Source organism: Lissotriton vulgaris, chromosome 2_1 (genome assembly GCF_964263255.1).
Source record: "Lissotriton vulgaris chromosome 2_1, aLisVul1.2, whole genome shotgun sequence".
Taxonomy (NCBI): Eukaryota; Metazoa; Chordata; class Amphibia; order Caudata; family Salamandridae; genus Lissotriton; species Lissotriton vulgaris.
Window position 1 is genome coordinate 1,071,900,384 of NC_141687.1, and position 24,546 is coordinate 1,071,924,929.

Sequence of the window (24,546 nt, forward strand, 5' to 3'; positions counted from 1 at the left end):
CACTTAAGGTGCCTGTTGGCCGCATGCCACACCTGGAAGGCATGTGCCGTGGGTCCTGTGAGTGAAAACCTGCGGGCCCAGCATAAAGCGCTCTGGTATAGTCGCCCCATAGCAGTTGCCAACGGTCCATGGTGTACCCTGGGTCATTCGGGGCCCCATATATCCCGTGATTTACCACCGTTAACTGGGAGGCCCAGTTATATTTCTTTAGGTCTGACAGTCCTATACCCCCGTCGTATCAGGGAAGAGTGAGCTTAGAAAGCGCTATGTGGGGGTTACCGTCCCAAAGTAGCTGTCTCTAGAGGGCCTCTATTTCCTTAAAGTAGGACGTGGGAACTGGGTCCATAGCATGCTGAAGTGAGTATAGGTACCGGGGTAAAGCCAATATTTTAAAAAGCACCGCTCTTCCTAAAAGGGAGAGCAGGAGCGCCTTCCAGCGCGCCACATCACCCCTAAGTCGCGTCAAAGGGGGGCACAGGTTATTAGTGTAGCAGAGCTTTGGAGCCAACGTGATCTAGATACCGTGGTACCTAAAACCCAATGGGTCAATTTGTATCAGGCAAGTGTTGGGATGACTAGTGGATCACCCCTGAGGACAAAGAGAACCGAGTTTAGCCTGAGTACCTCCCAAATATATCCAGTACGTCCAAAAAACAGATCAGGGACCCCCTCGGGTTGGTGAGGTAGAGCAAAATATCGTCGGCGTAGAGTGAGATTTTGTCCTCCCACTCCAGAGCCCATCGCATCCCGCATATCGAAAGGTCCTGCCGGACCCATGCCACCAAGCGTTCCAAGGCCAGAGCGAAAAGGAGCAGGGACAAAGGACATCCCTGTCTAGTCCCTCTGCTCAGATAGAGGTCGGGTGACCTGCGGTTGTTTACCACTACCCAGGCCAGTGGGGCAGAGTACAAAAGGCACACCCAACACGTGAATTCCGGTCCGAAGCTCAGTTTCTCCAGCACCGCAAAAAGGTAGAGCCATTCGACTCTGTCAAATGCCATAGCAGCATCCAATGACACCAGCACCGCCGGTTCCTGAAACGTTGGGGTCCGGCCCAGGACCCTGTGTATTCGACACAAATTGAGAGCCGTATTCCGGTGTGGCATAAACCCTGACTGGTCTGGGTGTATCAAAGTTATGATGACCTTTGTCAACCTCGTTGCCAGGAACTTTGCCAGGACCTTAGGCTCCACTTTCAGCAGCGAGATATTCCTGTATGACGAACAGCATGCCCTGGGCTTACCCTCCTTGTGAATGACCACTATGTTGGCAATTCGCTGGTCATACGGAAATTGCCCCCTATCTTTGCTTTCATTAAACATAGAGCAAAGAAATGGAGCGATTCTATTAGAACTCAATTTATAGAGTTCTATGGGAATACCATTTGGTCCCGAGGCCTTGCAGGAGTGTACTCCTCTGATAGCCTGCGCAATAACCACGATGCCCACTCCCTCCTCTCCAGCCATGCGATCAACTTTCCCGCTTTGTCTCTGTGTTCATATACCGTACTCTGGGTCTCGCCACTCTGTGCCCTGGCTCCATCCCTCGCGAGACTACCAAACTCATCCTACCGTAGTTTAAGACGGTGGAGACCGTCTGGGGTTACTGCCTGGGATATTTCTTTTTCTACTATTATCACTGTCTCCTCCGCTTTCTCCAAGTCGGCCTGTCGTTCCCTCTTTTTCTTCACAATCAGGGATAGGACCTCTCCCCGAATAATAGTCTTGAACACCTCCCACAAGATTTGTGCCGATTCTACCGTGCCCTGATTTTCTTGGAAGTACCTGTCCGTAGCCCTCACTATTTCTTTCTTGGTGGTGGGGTCCCTCAGGTGCCAAGGGTGACACAGTCAAACTCCCAGCCGTAGCCAGACCGGAGAGTGATCCGAGATGCCCCTCCCCAGGTGCCGCACCTCCCTGATGGCGCACACCTGGGCTGCTGGGACTAAAATGTAGTCTATCCTCAACATACTTTGGTGTGCGGATGACACATGCGTATATTGCACGCCGTTTAGGTTATGCATCCGCCAGCTATCCACTAACACCGTTGTATCCAAGTAATCAGAGAGCCACCTCTGCACCGGCCACAGTGTTCTGACTGGATGTCAATCTGTTTCACCATTAACCACAGCATTAAAATCACAACCCAACACCAGGGAGCCCAAAGGCAGAGTTAGAAAAATAGCACCCAAATCGCGAAATGTATCTGACTGTAGGCCTGGTGGAACATAGATGGAGAAAAAGTTCGCTGTCTTCCCCTCCCATTGACCTAAAATGCCAACGTACCTACCCCGCTGGTCGGACCATGTGGCTTGAATAGTCAGGGGAAAAGAGTTTTTAAGCAATATGCTGACCCCCCTCGACCCTGACGTGAACCCTGCATGTGCCACCAACTTGTAACCCCCCCTATGTAGGGCCATGCATCTATTCCCAATAAGATGTGTCTCCTGCAACAGCACCACGTCTGGGGAGTGACGTCTAATGAGCTTGTTAACCACCCCCCTTTTTATTTTGTCACCCAGCCCGTTCACATTCCAGCTAAGCACTTTGATCCCTGATCCCCCTCTACCGTTGGACATTGAGCTGGTATAGAAGCATCACATTTGCTGCATTGTCTCCTGATGTTACAAACATGAAACAAAAAACAAACATACCCACACACAGCATGACCCTGGAAACCTGGAGCCCCGCCAAACCCCTACCCACCTCCCTGCACCCCTGCTTGTGGCTTCCGCCCATCCCCAACTGGCAGTGTGCCTGTCACCCACACTCTAACTCTGCGAACTAACTAAAGGTAGTAATGAGGAGGAGAGCCAATCTCCCGTCTCCCCCCCCAGCTCCCCAGCGAGTATTCCCACCCGAACCCAGATCAGCCCACACTTATCACTTAGTCCATGTGCTAAACAAAAGAAACAACCGTGGGTCTAACCCCACTACCTGGCAGTTCAGAATAGTCCCATAGATCCGGCAGCCTCCTTCATTCCTGCGCCTGCTGTCTGCCACCTCCATCATGGTCACGTCCCTCTGGCCCAACCGGGGGATGGTTGTCGATCCAGTCCGAAACCACCTTCGGATTATCAAAAAACCAGGCCCTCCCCTCAGCTTCCACTCCCAATCGCGTCAGCAACATAATTGGATACTTCAATCCCTTGTCCCTGAGTTTCTTCTTCACTGCGAGGAAACTTTGCCGTTGTTTCTGGACAGTTTTCGTGAAATCAGGGAAGAAACAAAGGGTGGCGTTCTCGCACCGCAGGGTGCCCCCGAGCAGTCCGCCTGCAGGATAACATCTCTGTCCCTGAAGTTCAAGACCCTCGCAATCATCGGGCGAGGTGGCGCCCCAGGCCTGGGCCGCCCCCACGGCACCCTAGGCACACGCTCGATTGTAAAGAAGTTACCCAGTCCCTTGGGCTTAATGTAGTTAAGGATGATGTCCTCCATGAACAGGTCCGGGGCTGGGCTCTCCACTTTCAATCAATCAATCAAAGACATTTATAGAGCGCACTACTTACCCGTAGGGTCTCAAGGCGCTTGGGGGGGGGGGGGTGCCGTTACTGCTCGAACAGCCAGGTCTTGAGCTTCTTCCTGAAGGAGAGGTGGTCTTGGGTCAGGCGCAGGTCGGTTGGGAGGGAGTTCCAGGTCTTGGCGGCCAGGTAGGAGAAGGACCTTCCTCCTGTTGTCGCTCTTCGGATGCGGGGGACGGCGGCGAGGGCGTGGCTGGCTGATCGGAGGTGGCGTTTGGGAGCGTAGAAGTTGATGCGGTTGTTGAGGTAGCTCGGGCCTTGATCGTGTAGGGCTTTGTGTGCGTGGGTGAGGAGACGGAAGGTGATTCTTTTGTTGACGGGGAGCCAATGCAGGTCTCTCAGATGTCCGGAGATGTGGCTGTTTCGTGGGATGTCGAGGATGAGTCTGGCTGAGGCGTTCTGGATCCGCTGGAGTCTCTTCTGGAGCTTGGCGGTGGTTCCGGCGTAGAGGGCGTTGCCGTAGTCCAGTCGGCTGGTGACGAGGGCCTGGGTGACAGTCTTCCTGGTCTCGGTGGGGATCCACCGGAAGATCTTCCGTAGCATGCGCAGGATGTTGAAGCACGACGAGGAGACGGCGTTGACTTGTCTGGTCATGGAGAGGGAGGAGTCCAGGATGAAGCCCAGGTTGCGTGCGTGGTCCGTCGGTTTGGGTGCGGTGCCCAGGGCGGGGGGCCACCAGGAGTCGTCCCAGGCAGAGGGCGAGGAGCCCAGGATGAGGACCTCCGTCTTGTCTGAGTTCAGTTTCAGGCGGCTGGTCGTCATCCACTCGGCTACATCTTTCATCCCTTCGTGAAGGTTGGCTCTGGCGGCGGCGGGGTCGTTGGTCAGGGAGAGGATCAGCTGGGTGTCGTCGGTGTAGGAGATGATGTTGAGGTTGTGTTGGCGTGCGATGGCCGCGAGGGGGCGCATGTAGACGTTGAAGAGGGTGGGGCTCAGCGAGGATCCTTGAGGGACGCCGCAGATGACTTCGGTGGCCTCTGACTTGTACGGTGGTAGGCGGACTCTCTGTGTTCTTCCGTCGAGGAAGGAGATGATCCATTCCAGTGCCTTCTCCTGGATTCCGACGTTGCTGAGGCGCTGCACTAGGGTGCGGTGGCAGACAGTGTCGAATGCTTTCTCAGGGACACCAAGAATACGTATATTGTTGCGTCGGGCTCTCCCCTCGAAGTCATCCAGTTTCTTATCGGTCAGGGCACGGGAGGCTTTAAGGTCTCGCACTTCCTGCTGGAGCAGTGCCATGTCGTCTATTAAACTGGAAGTCTATATGTCTAGCGATTGGACCTTTTCACTCGCTTTCGTGAGATCCGCCCGGATGAGATTGACCTCTATCGTGACTGTGTCTAGTTATTGTCAAGGGATTCCATTTTCTGTCCCAACGACGACTGGACACCCTCTATGGCTGCCATCACATCCAGCAGCGTCAGTTCAGCCGGCAGGCCCGAAGAGTCTCCACCCACCTACTGGGGCCATTTCGAGTCTATAGGAGAACCTTTAGGCATTGTGTAGCAGTCCAGCTTGTTGGGATGCATCAGGTGTGTCCCTCTGGAGGATCTGGACTGATGCTTGTCGACGTCCGGTCTGGTCGCCATCGGCCACGCCGCCCTGCGGGTGCGCCAGCGCCCCGGCTCCGTTGAAATATGGGAGGGCCAGATCCGGGCCAACCTCGCCCGCCAACTATGTCAGCTTCTGTGCAGCACGATACTGGCAAACGGGTTGAGGCCAAAAGTACAGTGTGCCCCAAGCACTATGACAGCGTGCAGCCACACCACTGGAAGTGGCCGCGCCGAGGATGCAGATCGGGACCACCACCGGCCAGCCCGCATCAATGGTGAATCGGGCAACCCACCGCCAGCATCAAAGGACTGAATGACTGGAGGCCAAGATGGATGCCACACAGAAAGTCAAGCCAAAGGCACAGAAGCACATCCACAGGCAAGCTTCAGCAGAAGAGCATTGTACATCAGTGAGGGCGCCCCAATGTAAGAACAGACCGGGAGACGTGGGGAAATGAGCTGCACAGATGTTTCGAGCGTCACAGCCGCAGTGCGGCCAACCCACAGCATCCACTCCAGCCGCAGATCAAGCAGTCACCGCATAGGCACCCGGCCAGGCAATCAGCAAGGCAATGGCGTGGCTGCATTGTCACCAGAGTCTCCTCTTCCTCGGCCAATTATGTAACGGGACCGGCCACGCCCCCGGCAGCTCCCCATCAGGCTCCCACAATAAAGCTCTATATCCGTTGCGATGCCGGCTCCCCCACATGACCCCCACCACGGGCAGGGCCGCAGCTGCAGCTCTGATCCCCAGGGTCACCACCACCTCGTCCCAGGGTCAATGGGTAATGTGGCAATTAATGCTGCACCTCCATGTCCTCCCCAGGCCAGTCCACAAGTCCACAAGTGGAGGAGGGGAGATGATAGCAGGCCATGCACTCCCGAGGCTCCAATGCCCCCCTCACCTCCGCTGCAGTCTCGCCGCCGGTCGCCACCTCTCTAGGATCCCGAGGTGCTGGATTGTTCCACCAATGTCAGGAGTCACATTCGAGGGGGCGGGTGGCCTCCACTTACGCACCCCCACCCGTATGTTGCGCCGCCATCTGCCCCCGGGGCCGCCATACAGCCGTCTCCTGTTATCGGGGCCGGACCGATGACTTCCGGTTTTCGGCCCGTTGTTGTTCGCTTCTCTCACGGCCGCAACATTCACGCGAGCCCCCGGCCTCAGTTGAGCACTAGGCCGCAGCAGTCGGGTGGCGTATCTCCGGCCCCCGATGTCGGGGAGGGGCCACAGTCGCCGTTGGGAGCTCCACCACATTTCCCCTACCAGGCTGTGGGCTCCGAATTCAGGACATTAGCCAGGATGATGGAGCTGGAGGAAGGGTACCGCAGAGCCGAGGTCCTAAGCGGCCATATTGGCTAGACACGCGGCTCCTCCTCCGTATTCAGTATTTTCTGTGTTTTTTGGTGTGGTACCTCACAATGGCCACTAGGTGGCGCTGCGGTTGCTCTCTTTGCTGGCTTCAGGAATAGAAAATAACCAGGAGACTGCCTGTTGGCAAACTGGCCTCGTCAGTGTGATGTGGTCAATAGGGGGGTGGAGGTATAGGGATGGCCTAGGGTCAGGGAGATGGGTATAATGACAGTGGGGCCTATAACTGCATCATGCACACCAAGGAGACACGATCACACTCTTTGCTTGTCCATGCCATCAGCCACGAGCACTGACGTCACCTTTATTAAATACTCCCAGGGAGTTGCAGTGGCAACATTCTATGGAAAGAGCCGGATGGCTCTCTACATCCCATCTCACCAATCTTTGTTCAAACCACAAACTAAAATAATAACAACAAAAGAAATAAACTAACACAACAAACGTTCTCGTGTGACATGTCACTTCACTGAACAGTTTCTTAGCATAGAAAGTCTCTTAGCCTCTGACTAGGCTGCGGGTTGCTCCTGACTTGATATGGGTGCCCTCGTTTCTGCTGGTGACAAATTCTCCTCACCATTCTCCTCAGGTGCTTGCTCCTCAGATTTACCAGGTATCTCTTGACTATCACCTGGACACCTCTGTTCTTCCACTCTGGTCGATTCTAGCACTGGTGACGCTGCCTTTTTGAACCGTGACGCGTTCCTTGACAACTGGCGCACCCCTCTTCTTGCCGTGATCATGGTCCCTTGCACCCTGACAACCTCCCACAATGCTTTCTCGAAGGGTGTCCGAAACTTGCCCCCTAGATGCCAGTCCTTTACTACCACATAGTCTCCTCTTCTGATGGTTGAAGGACGTGCTCCCATTCACTGGCAAGCGTTATCATTGTTCCTCCGTTGCTTGTTTTGAGCTCATGCACTGTCTAGGACTGTTGGTCTCCACTCCTTGCTCACAGGCACCACCTCCTGGACTGCCCTCTTCATCACCAGATCACTTGGAGTGCATCCTGCTGTGCTGTGTGGCGTCTGGAGATAAGCTCTTAGGAACCAGTGGAGGCATCCTTCTATGTCTTCACACTGGTCTACCCCAATCCTTAGTGCTTTATTAATTAATTAATGGTCCTCATAAATTTCTCAACATCACCGTTGGCTTGAGGCCATTGAGGTGTTATTTTCCGGTGACGTATGTTGTATTGGGCCATGTACTCTTGAAATTCTTGTCCCTGAAACGGAGGTCCATTATCAGAACGGATTTCCTCGGGCATGCCGATTAAAGCAAATGTCTTCTCCAGAATGGGTTTGAGGTTCGAGCTCGCTAATTCCACCACAGGGAATTTCGAGTAGCTGTCCAACATGACCACTGTGTGCCTCCCATCCGGAAAGCTTCTAAAATCCATACTGATCGTGGGGCACGGCGCGGTGCTGGGGGACTCAGTGATCACTGGCAGGACGGGAGGGTCCATCCCCGTTATCAGACATGCATGGCATCCTCTCACAGTTTCTTTGACCATGCGGTCAAACCCCGGAAACCACACCTTCGCTCGGATGCGTGCTTTCTTTTTTTCTATTCCTTGTGACCCTGATGGGTGAAATCCACCGCCCTCCTCCTTAACTGAGTGGGTATCACTATTTATTTACTTCCTTGTTCCCCTTAAGATCAGTCCATCACCACTTTCATTCGGCTCTTCTCGGCATCTCCACATCCCAAGATGCGCTTCTTGCTCCTCCTCAGTTGGCCTCCCCGATCCTTCCAGAAACCTCTTCCACTGGTGGCTCTGAACAATCTCATTTTATCGCCAGCAGACACGCATCCTCTTGCATCGCCACCACAAACTCTTCCACTGACAGCAATCTGGGACACATGTTGGTGACAATCTGCTTGACAAATTACTCCGTCCCCTCATCTACTTCCTTAGGTGCATGGGACAGCTGGCCATCGGATGCCGCGACAAGTAGTCCGCTGGGTTGCTTGCTCCCGGACGGTACTCAATCTCAAAGTTGTAGTGTTGAACTTGCACCACCCATCTTTCAATTCAGGTTGGGCCACTCCGGGCCATGCCTCTAAACAAAGGTACCAACGGTTTGCGGTCGGTGACCACTTTGAAGCTATGTCCACACAGATATATATTGAAAGGTTGGCACGCCCATCGGTTAGCCAGCGCCTCTCTCTCAATCTGAGCATACCTGGTTTCCACTGCTGTGAGCGCTCGGCTGGCATACGCAATCGGCACCCACTCGTCGTTCTGGCCTTTCTGCAGGAGCACTGCCCTCAACCCTACCGGGCTGGCATCAACGACTACCTTGGTTGGTTTCCCCGGCTCAATATAGGCTACTGTCGCTCCTTGCAGCAGTGCCCCTTTGATTTCTAGGAATGCCTGAGCCTCTGCACTGGATCACCGCCGTGAGACATCCTTCTTTGTAAACGCCTGTAGCGGTTCTGACAGAGTGGCAAAGGGGGGTATAAACCGGCCGCAGTAGTTCACCATCCCCAGGAAACTCCTTACTTCCGTCTGATTTTGAGGGGTGGCAGCCTCTCGAATGGCCTCCATTTTGGTGGGATCCACTTGCAGGCCATGCATTGAGAACCGGTAACCAAAAAACTCCACCTCATTTGTATAGAATGCGCACTTTTCTTTGTTTAAGGTCAGCCCTTGCTCATCCAGCCTCTGCAGTGTCGCTCGGAGACAGGTGTGTTCTTCCTCCAAGGACTTTGAGTAAATTAGGACATCGTCGCTGACGTTGATGGCCCCAACCAGGCCGGACAGAGCTTCCCTGATGGCATCCTGGAAGACTTCTGCCGGTGATGACACCCCAAAACTGAGTCTCTTAAACCTGCTCAGCCCCACATGAGTAGAAAATGTGGTTATGTATTGGCTTAGTTTGTCCAGTAGTAGTTGGTGATAACCGGAGTTTAAATCCACTTTAGAGAACCATTTGGCCTTGTTGATGTCGGCCACTATCTCATCAATGGTGGGTGTCAAATGCAGCTCCCTTTTAATCACCTTGTTTGGCAATCGCATATCCACACATAGGCAAATGGCTCCGGGTTGTTTTGGTTTTGGTTCTGTTACTAGTGGTGACACCCACAGGGTGGGCCCTGAGACCTTCTCAATCACCCCTGCTTTTTCCAAACGGTCCAGTTCGGCTTCCACCTACAGCCTCAAATGAAATGGTACTCTCTGATGTCGAAGCACCATGGGTTTGACGGTATTGTGTATGTGGAGCTTCACCGTCACTCCTTTTAAGCTGCCCAGCCCTCTAAATAGTTCCGGAAACTCCGCCATTATTCCCTCTGCATGCGACTGATGAATCTGTTTTGTAATCATCACCAAGCCCAGATCCTCTACTGAGTGGCAACCCAACAGAGTCCCAGCACTGTCTTTGGTTACGTGGAATCTTGTCATTGTAGCTGAGTCCCCGTGTATGACTTCAACCTCAATCACTCCTTGCAGGGGAACGTCGTTTACGACGCAACTTTTAGCACGCAGTGCTATTACAACGCGGTTTTTAAATCGCATTCTATTACAACGCATGACTCTGGGGGGCGCTCAAGGATAGGGAATACTTTTAATTTACTTTCCAACACCTTCCCTAGTGTCAACGGGGACTGGTGTTGGAATAGTAAATTAAAATATTCACTATCCAACACCCCTTTCTGTTATGCGTTGTAAAAGAATGCGGTATAAAAACCGCGTTGTTACAGCATGCGTGCTAAAAGCATGCGTTGTAACAACATACATCCCTCCTTGCAGGGGGATGTGGGTGTCTCCTCCATAGGTGAAGTTATGCACCAACGTCTTGAGAGGCGGCGGTTTGGGCACAAGTTGGTCATACTGCGTAGCGTCAAGGATATTGACCGACGCCCCGTGTCTATGAGTGCCATGATGTCGTTCTCACCTATGCTGATACGGCATATTGGAGGTGGTCTTTTCTTCGTATTTGCTCTTCCTGTGTATGATGTTACAGCAAACAAATGATGGACAGAATGCTGAAATTGCAAACATTCTCCCCAAGTCAAAAGATCTGGGTTAAATCAATCATTCTTATGCCCACTACGCCACCCCAGTTTGGACCCAGCCATATGCAAATCAGTCTTAACCCTGTGCCTCATGTGAACAGTCCAGACTGAACTATCAGGCCAGGTCCTCCCTGGACCGGAAACAAGCATCCTGGGATCGGTTTCAAGGTATGTTACCCTTCTTCAGTCAGGCTAGCTTGAATCCAGTGGCACAATGAGCAAGGGACCCTCGTCTGGGCATACCCATACCTCTTAGGGCGAAAAGTGTTACAGCAAACATATGATGGACAGAAGGCTGACAATGCAAACATTCTCCCCCAGTCAAAAGATATGGGTTAAATACATCATATGAGATTACGAATACCTCATCCTCTTCATCATCCTCCGTTACATTCATTCTTCTGCACATGCCCTCGGCCTCGTCTACCACCTCTGCCGTGTGGATCACATGTTTGGTGGGCCCTTTCTTCTTCTGCCAGTTACCTCCTACCATTTGCCTGGACGCTCCCAAACAGACCTTTGCAACATGGCCGAACCTCAGGCACTGCTTTCCTTGCACCAGGCATCCCCTCGGCAGATGGCTCTCCAATCCACAGTTTTCACAACCTTTGTTTCCTGACTTGCCACTTCCGTCACTACGGCCACAACCTGCTCCTTTCCTCCTCGCCAACACGGACTCCATCTCTCCCGCTCTCGCATCTGCCAGTTCATGCGACCTCCCCAGCACTAAGATATCTTCCAAAGATATTCCTGGTTGTCGCAGTATTAGTTTGCAGAGATCAGACGACTTGCAACCTTGGATCAGTTGCTCCCTGATTTCCAGTTGCTTATCAATTACCGTGCATGAGCTTGCTAATTTGCGCAGACGGGCGAAGAACATGTCCACCGACTCTTCCTCTTTCTGCCTCCGTTTAAAGTGTTCAAAGTCGGGGTTGACCTGTGGGTCAAAGTACTGATCCAATGCCCTCAAGATCTTCTCGTAGTCATTCATGTCCCCTGTGTCCGGGAGGTCCTGGAAGAGCTCGTAGAATTCATCCCCTCCCATGTGCAGCATGGTGGAATGTTTTAATTTTTCACAATGTCCAGCACTCTTTATCAAATGTAAAAATTATCTATTTCTGTGCAGTATAGTAGCCAAAAACTTCTCTTTTTGATACACAATATAGAATCACAATATTTCATTTAGTCAGTCCTGATCGAATATGAGTAATATGAGTCTTCAGTGGATGAATGATAAGTTCTTTATTTGATTCCAAAAGCATAGATTCAATCTTCATAAAAACAATGTTGTAGCCGGTGCCTACGCGTTTCGTCCAAAAGGACTTCTTCAGGGCTTGTGATTTGTCAAGTTGCGTCTTTTTACTGGGGGTCACGTGTCTGTGATATGTGTCTCACAATGTCCTGGACACTGGTCTCTGATGTACCGGATTCTTATAGATCCAACATGTTGAGTGTTGACAAATCACTGGCAACTTAACACAAAGTCCTGATGATGATCCCAGTTCACTAGGAGCCAGTGATCGAAACGCCGTCGACACTTTTAGCAATTCTGTAATTCTTGCCATTGTGTTTATTTTATTACAGTAATTGTCTGTCCGAACTTGCTTAAAGTTGATGTGAATGCAAGGGACAGTTGGCTCCCACGTCCTTCTTGCCTGATATTCTTTGTCTCTTCCTTTTCTATTTTTCTATCCCCCACTCTTGAACCCTTTTTTTGATTGATTTCTGGATAGGTGCAGGCTTGTACCCTATCAGATAGTGAATTTGACCCCCCTGGTGGTCTTGCTTACCTGTGTATATATTTGAATAAAGTTTTTCAGGCCCGGCTGGGCACTGAAATTGTTTGATATAGTACTGATTCCAGTCTATATTTCATTGTATTGTTTATGCTGTTCATCCTAAGGACCGTTGTTTTCATAAAAAGATAGTTTGCCCATGGTCCCTAGGTACCTTTTGGGTTCCCTTGTTATTATTAAAAAGGCATTTGGAAAGAGGCCACAGCAGCTTTAATCATGCTGCACGCTTGATTGGCTCTCTCTTGGGCATTGCAGGAGGCTGCAACAACTTTCCTCATGCTGCCGGGCCATGCCGCACCTGCTGCCGTATCACTATCTCCTCATGCACCACGGGCTGCCCAACTTGCAAGGTGAGGCGGAGGGTGTGGGAGCTGTGCTGACTGGTACCTCCCTTGTGCTGCTGACAAGCTTTATGGTACGGCTTCACAGGGGCTGGCAGTGTTGAGGGGCTGTACTGCTAGTGCAGGTATTTCAACTATGGGCTGGCACAGCGCCGCTGAGGCTGTGTCCCTATGCAGGGACTGGAAAATCCCGGTGCATGGCTTTTGCCAGGTATGTTCCCAGTCCTTTCCTCATCTCCCAGGGGTGAGGCTTCCTCCGGTGCGGCCAGTTGTTTCAGGTTGACGGTTGACCCCGCTCATGGCCTCTGCCTCTGCGGACCAGTCTCCCCACACTGCGAGTGGTGTCAGCTGAGAGGCCGCAGGGGGCTCTCTCTACTCCCACTGTGGCAGGGTCAGGCAGCCTCTCACAGCACTGACTGTCAGGGCTGACCCGTGCTGCACTCCCTTGCGGGCTTTTGGGACTGCCCAATGGTAGGCACAGTCTTCAACCACACTAGCTCTGCAGAGACAAACGCGGCCTGCCTCGCGGGGAGCAGGGTCACACGGCGGGATGTTCCTCACCGGGCTGCCTTAAGTCTCCAAACCAGTCGAAATCTTTCTTTGTTTTGTCTTTGAAAATTCAAATAAAAAAAAAAGATGGGATGGGGCAGGGGCATTCGCAGCAGCTCTGATTTGACCCTCACCTTGAAAATTGCTGGCAGCATTTTTCACTGATTTTCTCAGCCAGCCTTCAGTGGTGTGGGAGCTGGAAGGGCTGCCTTGCGCAAAGTCGGTTGCCTATCTTCTCCAGGCCTGACTCTGGTGCCCGCGTCTCTCCATAGACTGCCGTGCTAGCAGCAGGAATGGGGGTACCACATTCTCTAGCTCCGCTTCTCCCTTTGAGGAACGGTGGAGTGGCTTTGAGCAAGCATGCAGGGTCAGATCCGCCTCATCGCCATTGTAGTGTTGTGGGCCCTAGGGCCACATACTACTAAAATAATTCACACAGAGGCAGTATAGATGTATTGGTTAACTGGCCATGAGCATGTGCACCGGGCCCTTTTATTTGCAGAGTCCCGTCACTTGTGACACCTGTGGTTGATGGGTGTAGGGCGCTAGTGTGTCCAGACCTCGAGGCAGTGGCTGGCAAACTAAGTGTCTGCTGAGACACTAGAACGTGTCCAGCATGACACTACATTGATTATACATAAATTATTTAATTATTTGGCACTCGCCTTGTCTGCATGCATGCACCCACCCACCACTCAGTTGCCCACCCAATCGATCCATGTACTTGCCAGCCGCCTCTGGTCCACACATCCTATTGAGGATGTCTCCGTTGACCGGAGCTCAGTCTTAAAAACAGCATTTGAAACCGAGGACCTCTGTGACGGGACTGTGCACTCGTTTGTAGAGGATGAACAACAGTCTTCATTGCTAATCCAAATTCTGCCAAGTGATGCAAGATTTGTTCAGGGAATTGAGTTCTCTCAGTCCAAGGGCAGATAACAAAGTATCGGGCTGTCATTGAAAAGCGTAATATTCAAGTTTCTGCTTGGCGAGGATTTTGGTCACACTCCTGTAGTCCTCTGGTGTTGTGAAACGTATTTTAGCTTGCCCTTTAATTTGGTAGTTTCATGGTGGGACTGAAAGTGGAGTGTTCCTCAAGTAGGCCTGCAAGGTGTTTGTGGCACTCCTCCCTCAAGGGGCAGTTGAAATACTGAGCAACTGTCGAGACTCGCCGGGGTCTCACTCTGACTTGTCAGGAGCATGACGTAAAAGAATAGAATTGGTTACCAACCCATGTTAATTGAACGAGCTGTAAATAATTGTTGCTGATACCACAATAAGGACAGCTCCAGCTTTCACATGATGGGTGTAAGCTGTTCGTGAGCTCACTGCTGACACCTGGATCCCCCGTAAGCTAACCCAACCTGTGCAATCAATAAACTTGCGACACAATTCTATCCACAAAAAAGTTGTTAGTGTCTTTATTGTGTCTTGTGCATAGTGTTGTACGATTATTTTTGTCCTGAAATCCTACAAGGTCTAAGGGTTGCAATGCTATGTGACAAGATAAGAACAAGATTTGAAAGCCTGTTTGCAGAAAGGGGGCACTCAGGAGGATACATTAATTAAGGTATGGGCCACGGAAGGGACACATTCAAGCTGGACAGCCTAAAACAAGTAATGCCAGCAAATAGAAAGCCAGAAAATGTGAGTTACAAACAACAAAGCCAATGGTAAGCAATGGGCTAAATGCATTCCTAGGGAAGCTTTCAGAATTTCCCCAAGATGCTGTCAAGAGACATGTCTGGTAGGTTTCGAGCTAAAACAGCCTTTCTTCTACCACAACAGCTCCACAAGCGGCTTAAAGATGTATCCTCCTTTTAGAAACCCAACAACCTCATAGTTAGACAAGGCCACTTTATGCAAATCAGAGAAGCAGGTGAAATGCTTCCACTTTTCATATAGCACAACTCTAAAAAGCTTCAGGATTTCACCTTTTCCCTTTGCTTTCCGTACAGAGATGATCCGTCAGTACAAGGAGCTGCAGCTGGAGTCCGAAGCCCGGATACAGGACCTGGAGACCCAAGTAAACCTCTTGCAGGAGCAGCTAGGTGTGTATGGAGCTCAGGGAGGGAAGGCGGTGGACAGGCGTAGTAAACACCCAGTGAGTTCATCTCACAGGGACCTGGGGTGGGATAACTCCAGCACATGCTGAAGTTCCACACACAGGGGCCTGGGAGGAGCTGTAGGGTTGGGAATGGCCCTCCTTATCCTGCCAAAGAAACTCACAATTTCATCATACAGGGGCCAAGTGAGCGGGGGCTCCCTATGGCGTAAAGGCAGGTGGGGGTGTCACCCAAGAGATCTGATTGGGAAAACTTCCTACAGATGCTAAAAGAACAAGAGTTTGTGTAGTAAGGGCAGCAACCTCCATGCAGGGTCTGTGGGAGAAATCAAAGGCCATACTTTAACTACTCGGGGACCGTGAGCAGACCCAGCTCACCGTAAAGGTGCAATCCCCAGTAGAGAAAAATGTGTATCTACTCCCAGTCCTTTATCTCTACCACCAGCAGCAGGTATTCTGTAAAGTTAGCTTGTTTCAGATGTCAGCTGGGGATTTGAGGTGCACTGTGACATCATTCACCGATGGGCCCTTTAAAGCGCAATGATGGGCTCAGCCGGAGGGATTAATACTGGATTTCTTGGGATCATGGCGCACAATGCTATGCATCATAGATACACCAGGCTAATCACACTCCACTGTAAATGCTTGCTCATCATACAGCCCTGCGCAGATGCTCACACACAGGTATGTAGCCCCTAGTGCAATGCTCACACACATGCTTACAGACCTCGTGCAGGTACTCACACACTTGCAGCTAGCCCCTAGTGCACATGGTCACATACATGCATACAGCCGCCAGTGTAGATTGTTACATACACGCCTACAGCCCCTAGGGCAGATGGTCACAGTCATGCATACAGCCCCTAGTACAGGTGGTCACATACATACATACATACAGCCCCTAGTACAGGTAGTCACATACATGCATACAGCCCCTAGTACAGGTGGTCACATGCATGCATACAGCCCCTAGTACTGGTGGTCACATACATGCATACAGCCTGTGTTACAGATGGTCACACACACGCCTACGGCTCCTAGTGCAGATTGTTACATACATGCCTACAGCCCCTACTGCAGATGATTGCACATACGCCTACAGGCTCTGGTGCAGATGGTCACATCTATGCATACAACCTCTAGTGCAGATGGTTACATACACGCCTCCAGCCCCTAATACAGGTGGTCACATACATGCATACAGCCGCCAGTGCAGATAGTTACATACACGCCTACAACCCCTGGGGCAGATGGTCACAGTCATGCATACAGCCCCTAGTACAGGTGGTCACATACATGCATACATCCCCTAGTACAGGTGGTCACATACATGCATACAGCCCCTAGTACTGGTGGTCACATACATGCATACAGCCCCTAGTACAGGTGGTCACATACATGCATACAGCCCCTAGTACAGGTGGTCACATACATGCAAACAGCCCCTAGTACAGGTGGTCACATATATGCATACCGCCCCTATTACTGGTGGTCACATACATGCATACAACCTCTAGTGCAGATGGTTACATACACGCCTCCAGCCCCTAATACAGGTGGTCACATACATGCATACAGCCGCCAGTGCAGATAGTTACATACACGCCTACAACCCCTGGGGCAGATGGTCACAGTCATGCATACAGCCCCTAGTACTGGTGGTCACATACATGCATACAGCCCCTAGTACAGGTGGTCACATACATGCATACAGCCCCTAGTACAGGTGGTCACATACATGCATACAGCCCCTAGTACAGGTGGTCACATACATGCATACAGCCCCTAGTACAGGTGGTCACATACATGCAAACAGCCCCTAGTACAGGTGGTCACATATATGCATACCGCCCCTATTACTGGTGGTCACATACATGCATACAGCCTGTGGTGCAGATGGTCACACACACGCCTACGGCTCCTAGTGCAGATGGTTACATACATGCCTACAGCCCCTACTGCAGATGATCGCACATACGTCTACAGGCCCTGGGGCAGATGGTCACATCTATGCATACAACCTCTAGTGCAGATGGTTACATTCATGCCTACAGACTGTGGTGCAGATGGTCACAGTCATGCATACAACCTCTAGTGCAGATGGTCACATACCTGCCTACAGCTCATGGTGCAGATGGTCACATACATGCCTACAGGCCCTGGTGCATATGGTCACACACACGCCTACAGGCCTTAGTACGAATGGTCACATACACGCCTACAGCTCATGGTGCAGATGGTTCCATACATGCCTACAGGCCCTGGTGCAGATGGTCACACACACTCCTACTGCCTGTGGTGCAGATGGTCACACACACGCCTACAGCCCTTAGTGCAGATGGTAACATACACGCCCATAGCTCATGGTGCAGATGGTCACATACAAGCCTTCCGCTCATGGTGCAGATGATTACATACATGCCTACAACTCATGGTGCAGATTATTACATGCATGCCTACAGACCATGGTGCAGATGGTCACACACATGCCTACAGCCCCTAGTGCAGATGGTCACATACACGCCTACAGCTCATGGTGCAGATGGTCAAATACAGGTCTACAGCTCATGGTGCAGATGATTACATACATGCCTACAGACCATGGTGCAGATGGTCACACACACGCCTTCAGTCCCTGGTGCAGATGGTCACACACACACCTACAGCCCCTACTGCAGATGGTAACAAATGCCTACAGCCTGTGGTGCAGATGTTCACACACTCTCCTACAGCCCCTAGTGCAGATGGCCACACACATGCATACGGCCTCTAGTGCAGATGCTCACATACACGCTTACAGCCTCTAGTGCAGATGGCGACACGCATGCATACGGCCTCTAGTGCAGATGCCCACATACACGCTTACAGCCTCTAGTGCAGATGGCCACACACATGCATACGGCCTCTAGTGCAGATGCTCACATACACGCTTACAGCCCCTAGTGCAGATGGCCACACGCATGCATACGGCCTCTAGTGCAGATGCTCACATGCACGCTTACAGCCTCTAGTGCAGATGGCCACACGCATGCATACGGTCTCTAGTGCAGATGCCAACATACACGATTACAGCCCCTAGTGCAGATGGCCACACGCATGCATACGGCCTCTAGTGCAGATGCTCACATGCACGCTTACAGCCTCTAGTGCAGATGGCCACACGCATGCATACGGTCTCTAGTGCAGATGCTCACATACACGCTTACAGCCTCTAGTGCAGATTGCTACACGCATGCATACAGCCTCTAGTGCAGATGCTCACATACACGCTTGCAGCCTCTAGTGCAGATGGCCACACGCATGCATACGGTCTCTAGTGCAGATGCCCACATACACGCTTACAGCCTCTAGTGCAGATGGCCACACGCATGCATACGGCCTCTAGTGCAGATGCTCACATACACGCTTACAGCCTCTAGTGCAGATTGCTACACACATGCATACAGCCTCTAGTGCATATGCTCACATACACGCTTGCAGCCTCTAGTACAGATGGCCACACGCATGCATACGGTCTCTAGTGCAGATGCCCACATACATGCTTACGATTTACAAAAAGGGGGTGGTGATGAACAGAGTGTCTGAGTTAAACAGACCACTCTTACCCAGTCCAAAGATCAGGGCTTGATCCATCACCGTTATTTATCTCACTGCCCCATCCCAGTTCAGAACCTGGCTATATGCAAATCAGTCTGTCCCTGGCCCAGTGCATCATGGGAACAGGGCAGACTAAACTACCAAGCCAATTCTTCACCAGAAAGGAGACAAGCTACCGGGGACCGGTTTCTGGCATTTCAGCCTTCTTCGGCCCGGCTTGCTTGAATCCTGATGGAGCAGTGAGAAAGGGACTCATGTCTGAGTATACCCTGCCACACCTATAGTGGCCAAAAACGATTTACAAAAAGGGGGTGGTGATGAACAGAGTGTCTGAGTTAAACAGACCACTCTTACCCAGTCCAAAGATCAGGGCTTGATCCATCACCGTTATTTATCTCACTGCCCCATCCCAGTTCAGAACCTGGCTATATGCAAATCAGTCTGTCCCTGGCCCAGTGCATCATGGGAACAGGGCAGACTAAACTACCAAGCCAATTCTTCACCAGAAAGGAGACAAGCTACCGGGGACCGGTTTCTGGCATTTCAGCCTTCTTCGACCCGGCTTGCTTGAATCCTGATGGAGCAGTGAGAAAGGGACTCATGTCTGAGTATACCCTGCCACACCTATAGTGGCCAAAAACGATTTACAAAAAGGGGGTGGTGATGAACAGAGTGTCTGAGTTAAACAGACCACTCTTACCCAGTCCAAAGATCAGGGCTTGATCCATCACCGTTATTTATCTCACTGCCCCATCCCAGTTCAGAACCTGGCTATATGCAAATCAGTCTGTCCCTGGCCCAGTGCATCATGGGAACAGGGCAGACTAAACTACCAAGCCAATTCTTCACCAGAAAGGAGACAAGCTACCGGGGACCGGTTTCTGGCATTTCAGCCTTCTTCGGCCCGGCTTGCTTGAATCCTGATGGAGCAGTGAGAAAGGGACTCATGTCTGAGTATACCCTGCCACACCTATAGTGGCCAAAAACGATTTACAAAAAGGGGGTGGTGATGAACAGAGTGTCTGAGTTAAACAGACCACTCTTACCCAGTCCAAAGATCAGGGCTTGATCCATCACCGTTATTTATCTCACTGCCCCATCCCAGTTCAGAACCTGGCTATATGCAAATCAGTCTGTCCCTGGCCCAGTGCATCATGGGAACAGGGCAGACTAAACTACCAAGCCAATTCTTCACCAGAAAGGAGACAAGCTACCGGGGACCGGTTTCTGGCATTTCAGCCTTCTTCGGCCCGGCTTGCTTGAATCCTGATGGAGCAGTGAGAAAGGGACTCATGTCTGAGTATACCCTGCCACACCTATAGTGGCCAAAAACGATTTACAAAAAGGGGGTGGTGATGAACAGAGTGTCTGAGTTAAACAGACCACTCTTACCCAGTCCAAAGATCAGGGCTTGATCCATCACCGTTATTTATCTCACTGCCCCATCCCAGTTCAGAACCTGGCTATATGCAAATCAGTCTGTCCCTGGCCCAGTGCATCATGGGAACAGGGCAGACTAAACTACCAAGCCAATTCTTCACCAGAAAGGAGACAAGCTACCGGGGACCTACATGCTTACAGCCTCTAGTGCAGATTGCTACACGCATGCGTACGGCCTCTAGTGCAGATGCTCACATACACGCTTACAGCCTCTAGTGCAGATGCTAACGTAACGCTTACAGCCTCTAGTGCAGATGGTCACGTACACACCTACAGCCCGTGGTGAAGGTGCTCACACTCCATCCCTACATACTCCCTACAACAAACACAATATCGCTCCCCTCTGCAACTGTACCCTAAATGCATCAACTCCCTCCTACATATTCTCACACAACAGGAACTTGCCAGAGCGAAGTGCAGGCGCTGCGGGAGGAGAACGAGCGAATTCTAACCGAGAAGGACGAGGCCATCGAGGTGCTGCAACACAAGATCAACAGCATGGAGACCGAGTACGAGAAAATCCTGCATGTGAGTAGAGTGTGAGCGGGCACTCGCGCCAAAGAACGTGCAATTGACAACTCAGCACTGCAAACTGAGAAAGCAGAGCCATCCCTCATCTTATACTGCTATCACAGTTATTGGAGGAGAAAACAAGAGCGACTTCTCTCCCTGAGGATAAAAACATCCCATTTCCAAAGCCATTCATGTCCTCAAACACAACAGACCCCCGATGCAAAGGCAATCTTTGGACTATGGCGTCCCCAGTGAGTGCTGTGTTACATCTGGCCCACACTGCCCAAAAGAGTTGTCCCTCTTCCAGTCCTGTACACATCTACCTCTTCCTCTGTAGGACAGCCAGGGGCATAGCTTTAGGATGGGGGTGTTTTAGGTGTTACATCCACCTAATAAATGGATTTTCTGGAAAATATTGGGTACAGGTGCTTTCAGTCTGGTAATGGTGAGGTGTCTGTTGGATCTAACAGGGAATATTTACATACAGATAGACACAAATGCACATACTCTTTCCCCCTCTGTTGTGAAAGTCTTCAAAAAGGTTGATCATTGTACGAAATATTGTATTTACTCTCACTTAGTACTCTTACCAATCTGCATGCGTCTCCTCCCTTTCCGTGGCCCCTTTAGCCCCTCTCATGCGCACTGCTTGTCGTAAGGTGTATTTTAACATTATATGCCAGCACACTTGTTGGAAAATCTGAAGCTCACCCCGCCGCAATATTAGTGACCAAGCTATGCCCCTGAGGACAGACACAGCCTCATGTCCTCCTTAGACTTCCATACATGGTCCACGCCTTGATCAAACCGCACAAATGGCTCCTGAAGGTCGGTTCAGATGAGCTCCTCTTAGGGCACACATCTAAGACTGAAAACAGGGAGTGGAACAGGAAATGGAGGGGCATATTTACAAGCCATTGTCGCCACCACAACATCACTTTTCTAGACGTTGTGGTGGCGATAGGGGCTTTGCCTTGTGCACAAGGCGGCGTTTAGATACTTAACGTGGCTTAACGTTGCCTTGTGAATAAGGCATCCTTTCACGCTATACTTAGCGTGAAAGAAACGGGCAATGGGTGTTGCTGTGGGCATTCCACTGCAACACCCATTGATTTTGACGCTGCCACAAATTTACAACGGTGGCGTAAATATGGGGCAGCGCCAAAATTAAGACCAGGGAAAACCTGCTATTACTGTGGCGCAAAGAGTAGAAGTGTTTAATTTCTCCTCATTTTTGCTGTGATACGTTGTGCAGCACACATAGAAACAACAAAATGCCATTGATTGTTTATGTGCAGGAAGGTGACCCTTCCTGCACATAAACAGTGATTAATAAAAGATTTTGTTTTGCAACTTCTATGTGTGCTGCATTAAGCAGCACACAAAGAAGTTTCAAAACGCCATTTCAGATTGTTTATGTGCAGGAAGGGGGACCTTCTTGTACATAAACAATCATTACCCTTAACGTAGGCACCCTTACGCTATGGTGCAAGGGTGCCTGCATTGGCGCTACGCAGCTGAATTAGTGCCAACACAGGCGAAACACAAGGCTGCACCATATTCTTTTAAATACAGTGCAGCCTTGCATTTCAGAAGTGGCGGAGCGTGGTGTTAAGCCAAGGAGGCTAATTCTGCGGAGGAGGGTGGAGGGGTGGATGAAGGGAGACTGAAGGGCTCGGAAGAACAAGAACCCAGAGAGCAAACAGGAAATCACCAATGAGACAGAAAGCTCAGGAGTCACATTTATATTCAGGGAGTGGTGCAGCGAAATCGGAGGGCAGGGAGGTAAGCAAGCAGCAGGAAAGAACCATCTGGGGTGGGGCAGGCAAGAGTGGCAAGAAAAAAGTATAGATAGGAAGACAAGGGCCTGAGCGGAAGGAGAGAGCTCACAAAATACAAAATCCAATTTACGACATTCTCATCCCTCATATATCATCTGTCATCCCACATTCTTCATCCCTGATGGGTGAGTGATTAGGGTGAGGGATTATGGAAGAGGGGGGTGAGTGAATATGGATGATGAATGGAAGATAATATGAAGCATAAGGGATGAAGAATGAAAAATGATGGATGTAAGATGAGGGATGATTGAAGAAAAATGAGGAGTGATGGATGACAAATGAGGTGTGAGAATTTATGAATGATGGTTGAAGGATGAGGGATTATGGAAGACGGATGATGAATGAGGAACGATGGATGAGGAGATCTTAAAATGGGTTCTGACTACAAAGCTGATTGTGCCAGAAAATCGGTGTTGAAGTCAGTACAGGACATGTGGAGATGTTGGGTAGGGGCCCAAGGTTCCTGATGTAGCCAACCACACAATTTCCATCGGTTGGCAGCAAGTGACAGATGGGCACCAGCCAGCAGACCTATCCCATAGCCTAGTCAGTAAAAATCCCAGGAATGACTAACACAGCAGACCTCTCATTCCATTCATCCAGCTGTCACTGCCGCCACCTCTTTTCCTCCAGGTCTGACCGCTGTCTCCTCTTTTCCTCTTCCTGACAGGACAGCTTGGATGGGCTTCTCTCCAAACTGGCAGTGGCCAAAATGCAGTGGACCGAGCACGCCACGTCCATCCACATGGCCTGCAAGCAGACGCTGCATGAGTGTGGACTCAACCCCTTGGACATCTAACCGGTGGAAGGAAGAAGGGCGCGGATTCTTCAGCTTCTGCATGAAGCACCCAGGACAGATCTGATGTGGACTCCGGCCGCAGAGGCTCAGGAACATTGTGCTGCTAAGGCAGCAGCAGGCACATGAAAGAAGGACACCCAACTCAGGCACACGTCCTCCAGGAGAGAAGATACGTCTTGCCCGGGGTGGGGAGTCCTACACTAGAGAGACACTAATGCACCATGAGATGGAGAAAACTGGAAAGGCAACCATACCCTGAAGAAGGTGGTGGCAAGATACTCAACGAGGTGATAGTAATTGAGAAATAAAAGCCTTACATCAGAGATGTACAGATTATAAAGGAGATAATAAAGAAGAAAGTAACTTCACCATCTTTCGCTCCATCTATGCCTACTCAGGACCATACACTTGCAAAATATCTCAGAGTGGACAACCCAGTGAAGTGAAGGGCTAAGTAGACTATAATCATAGGACATTCCACAAAGGGGTCTACGGAGCTGTTCAAAGCTGCCAGCTGAGGGACAACCATAAACTGTGTGTCCATCTCTCGCACCTCATCATCCACAACACCGCTAGTGCTATGTCCCATAGCACGAAAGCCGCACTTCAGTGGTCCTTAGTCGCGTAACTTAGGCCCCGCAGTACCGAGCTCTAGCGGGCACCCTCAGCATAGTACCCTGGCCTGAGAGCTCCTGATTGAGTCTGGAGGGGTGGGGGGGCTCCTTGTACCTTGCAGGGGGGCCCCCTCAAGTTTCGTTACACCACCTGTTGTCCTCATGTACAACATTGAAACACTTCCCACATAGGATCAAAACAAAGAGAGCACTGTTCCAAGCACACACTCTCCGCAGTGTAGCATGCTAGCCCTGTAGGAAAGCACTTGAGTGCCCCACATAAGGATACTAGGCGCCATATAAATGTTGCAATAGTAAGTGCTATGTAGATGTTGCAAAATGAAAACATGCAGTTGTATACCAGAAGCAGTCATACACAGTAAGGGGTAAGTCATACATCAGAGAGGCAATCACACGCAGGGGGAAGATGTGTGTGGGAGTTTTACACCCGAATGGCAATCAAACGCTGTAAGAAGGAAAACAAATACATCAGAGAGGCAGTCATACTCTGGATGGGGAGTACATC

The 24,546-nt window shown here is 50.9% G+C and overlaps 1 protein-coding gene across 2 annotated transcripts in view; it reads left to right on the forward strand.

Moving 5' to 3' along the window:
- DRC12 (dynein regulatory complex subunit 12 homolog) overlaps positions 1-23,779 on the forward strand; it is a 106,527-nt gene extending 82,748 nt beyond the window's left edge. For both annotated transcript variants that reach the window (XM_086958773.1, XM_086958772.1), the window contains exons 5-7: positions 15,110-15,202; positions 20,651-20,781; positions 23,278-23,779. In XM_086958773.1, the coding sequence (XP_086814899.1) occupies positions 15,110-15,202; positions 20,651-20,781; positions 23,278-23,406 (353 nt within the window). In that variant the 3' untranslated portion in view covers positions 23,407-23,779. The remainder of the gene's footprint in view (positions 1-15,109; positions 15,203-20,650; positions 20,782-23,277) is intronic.
- Positions 23,780-24,546: the final 767 nt, after the last annotated feature.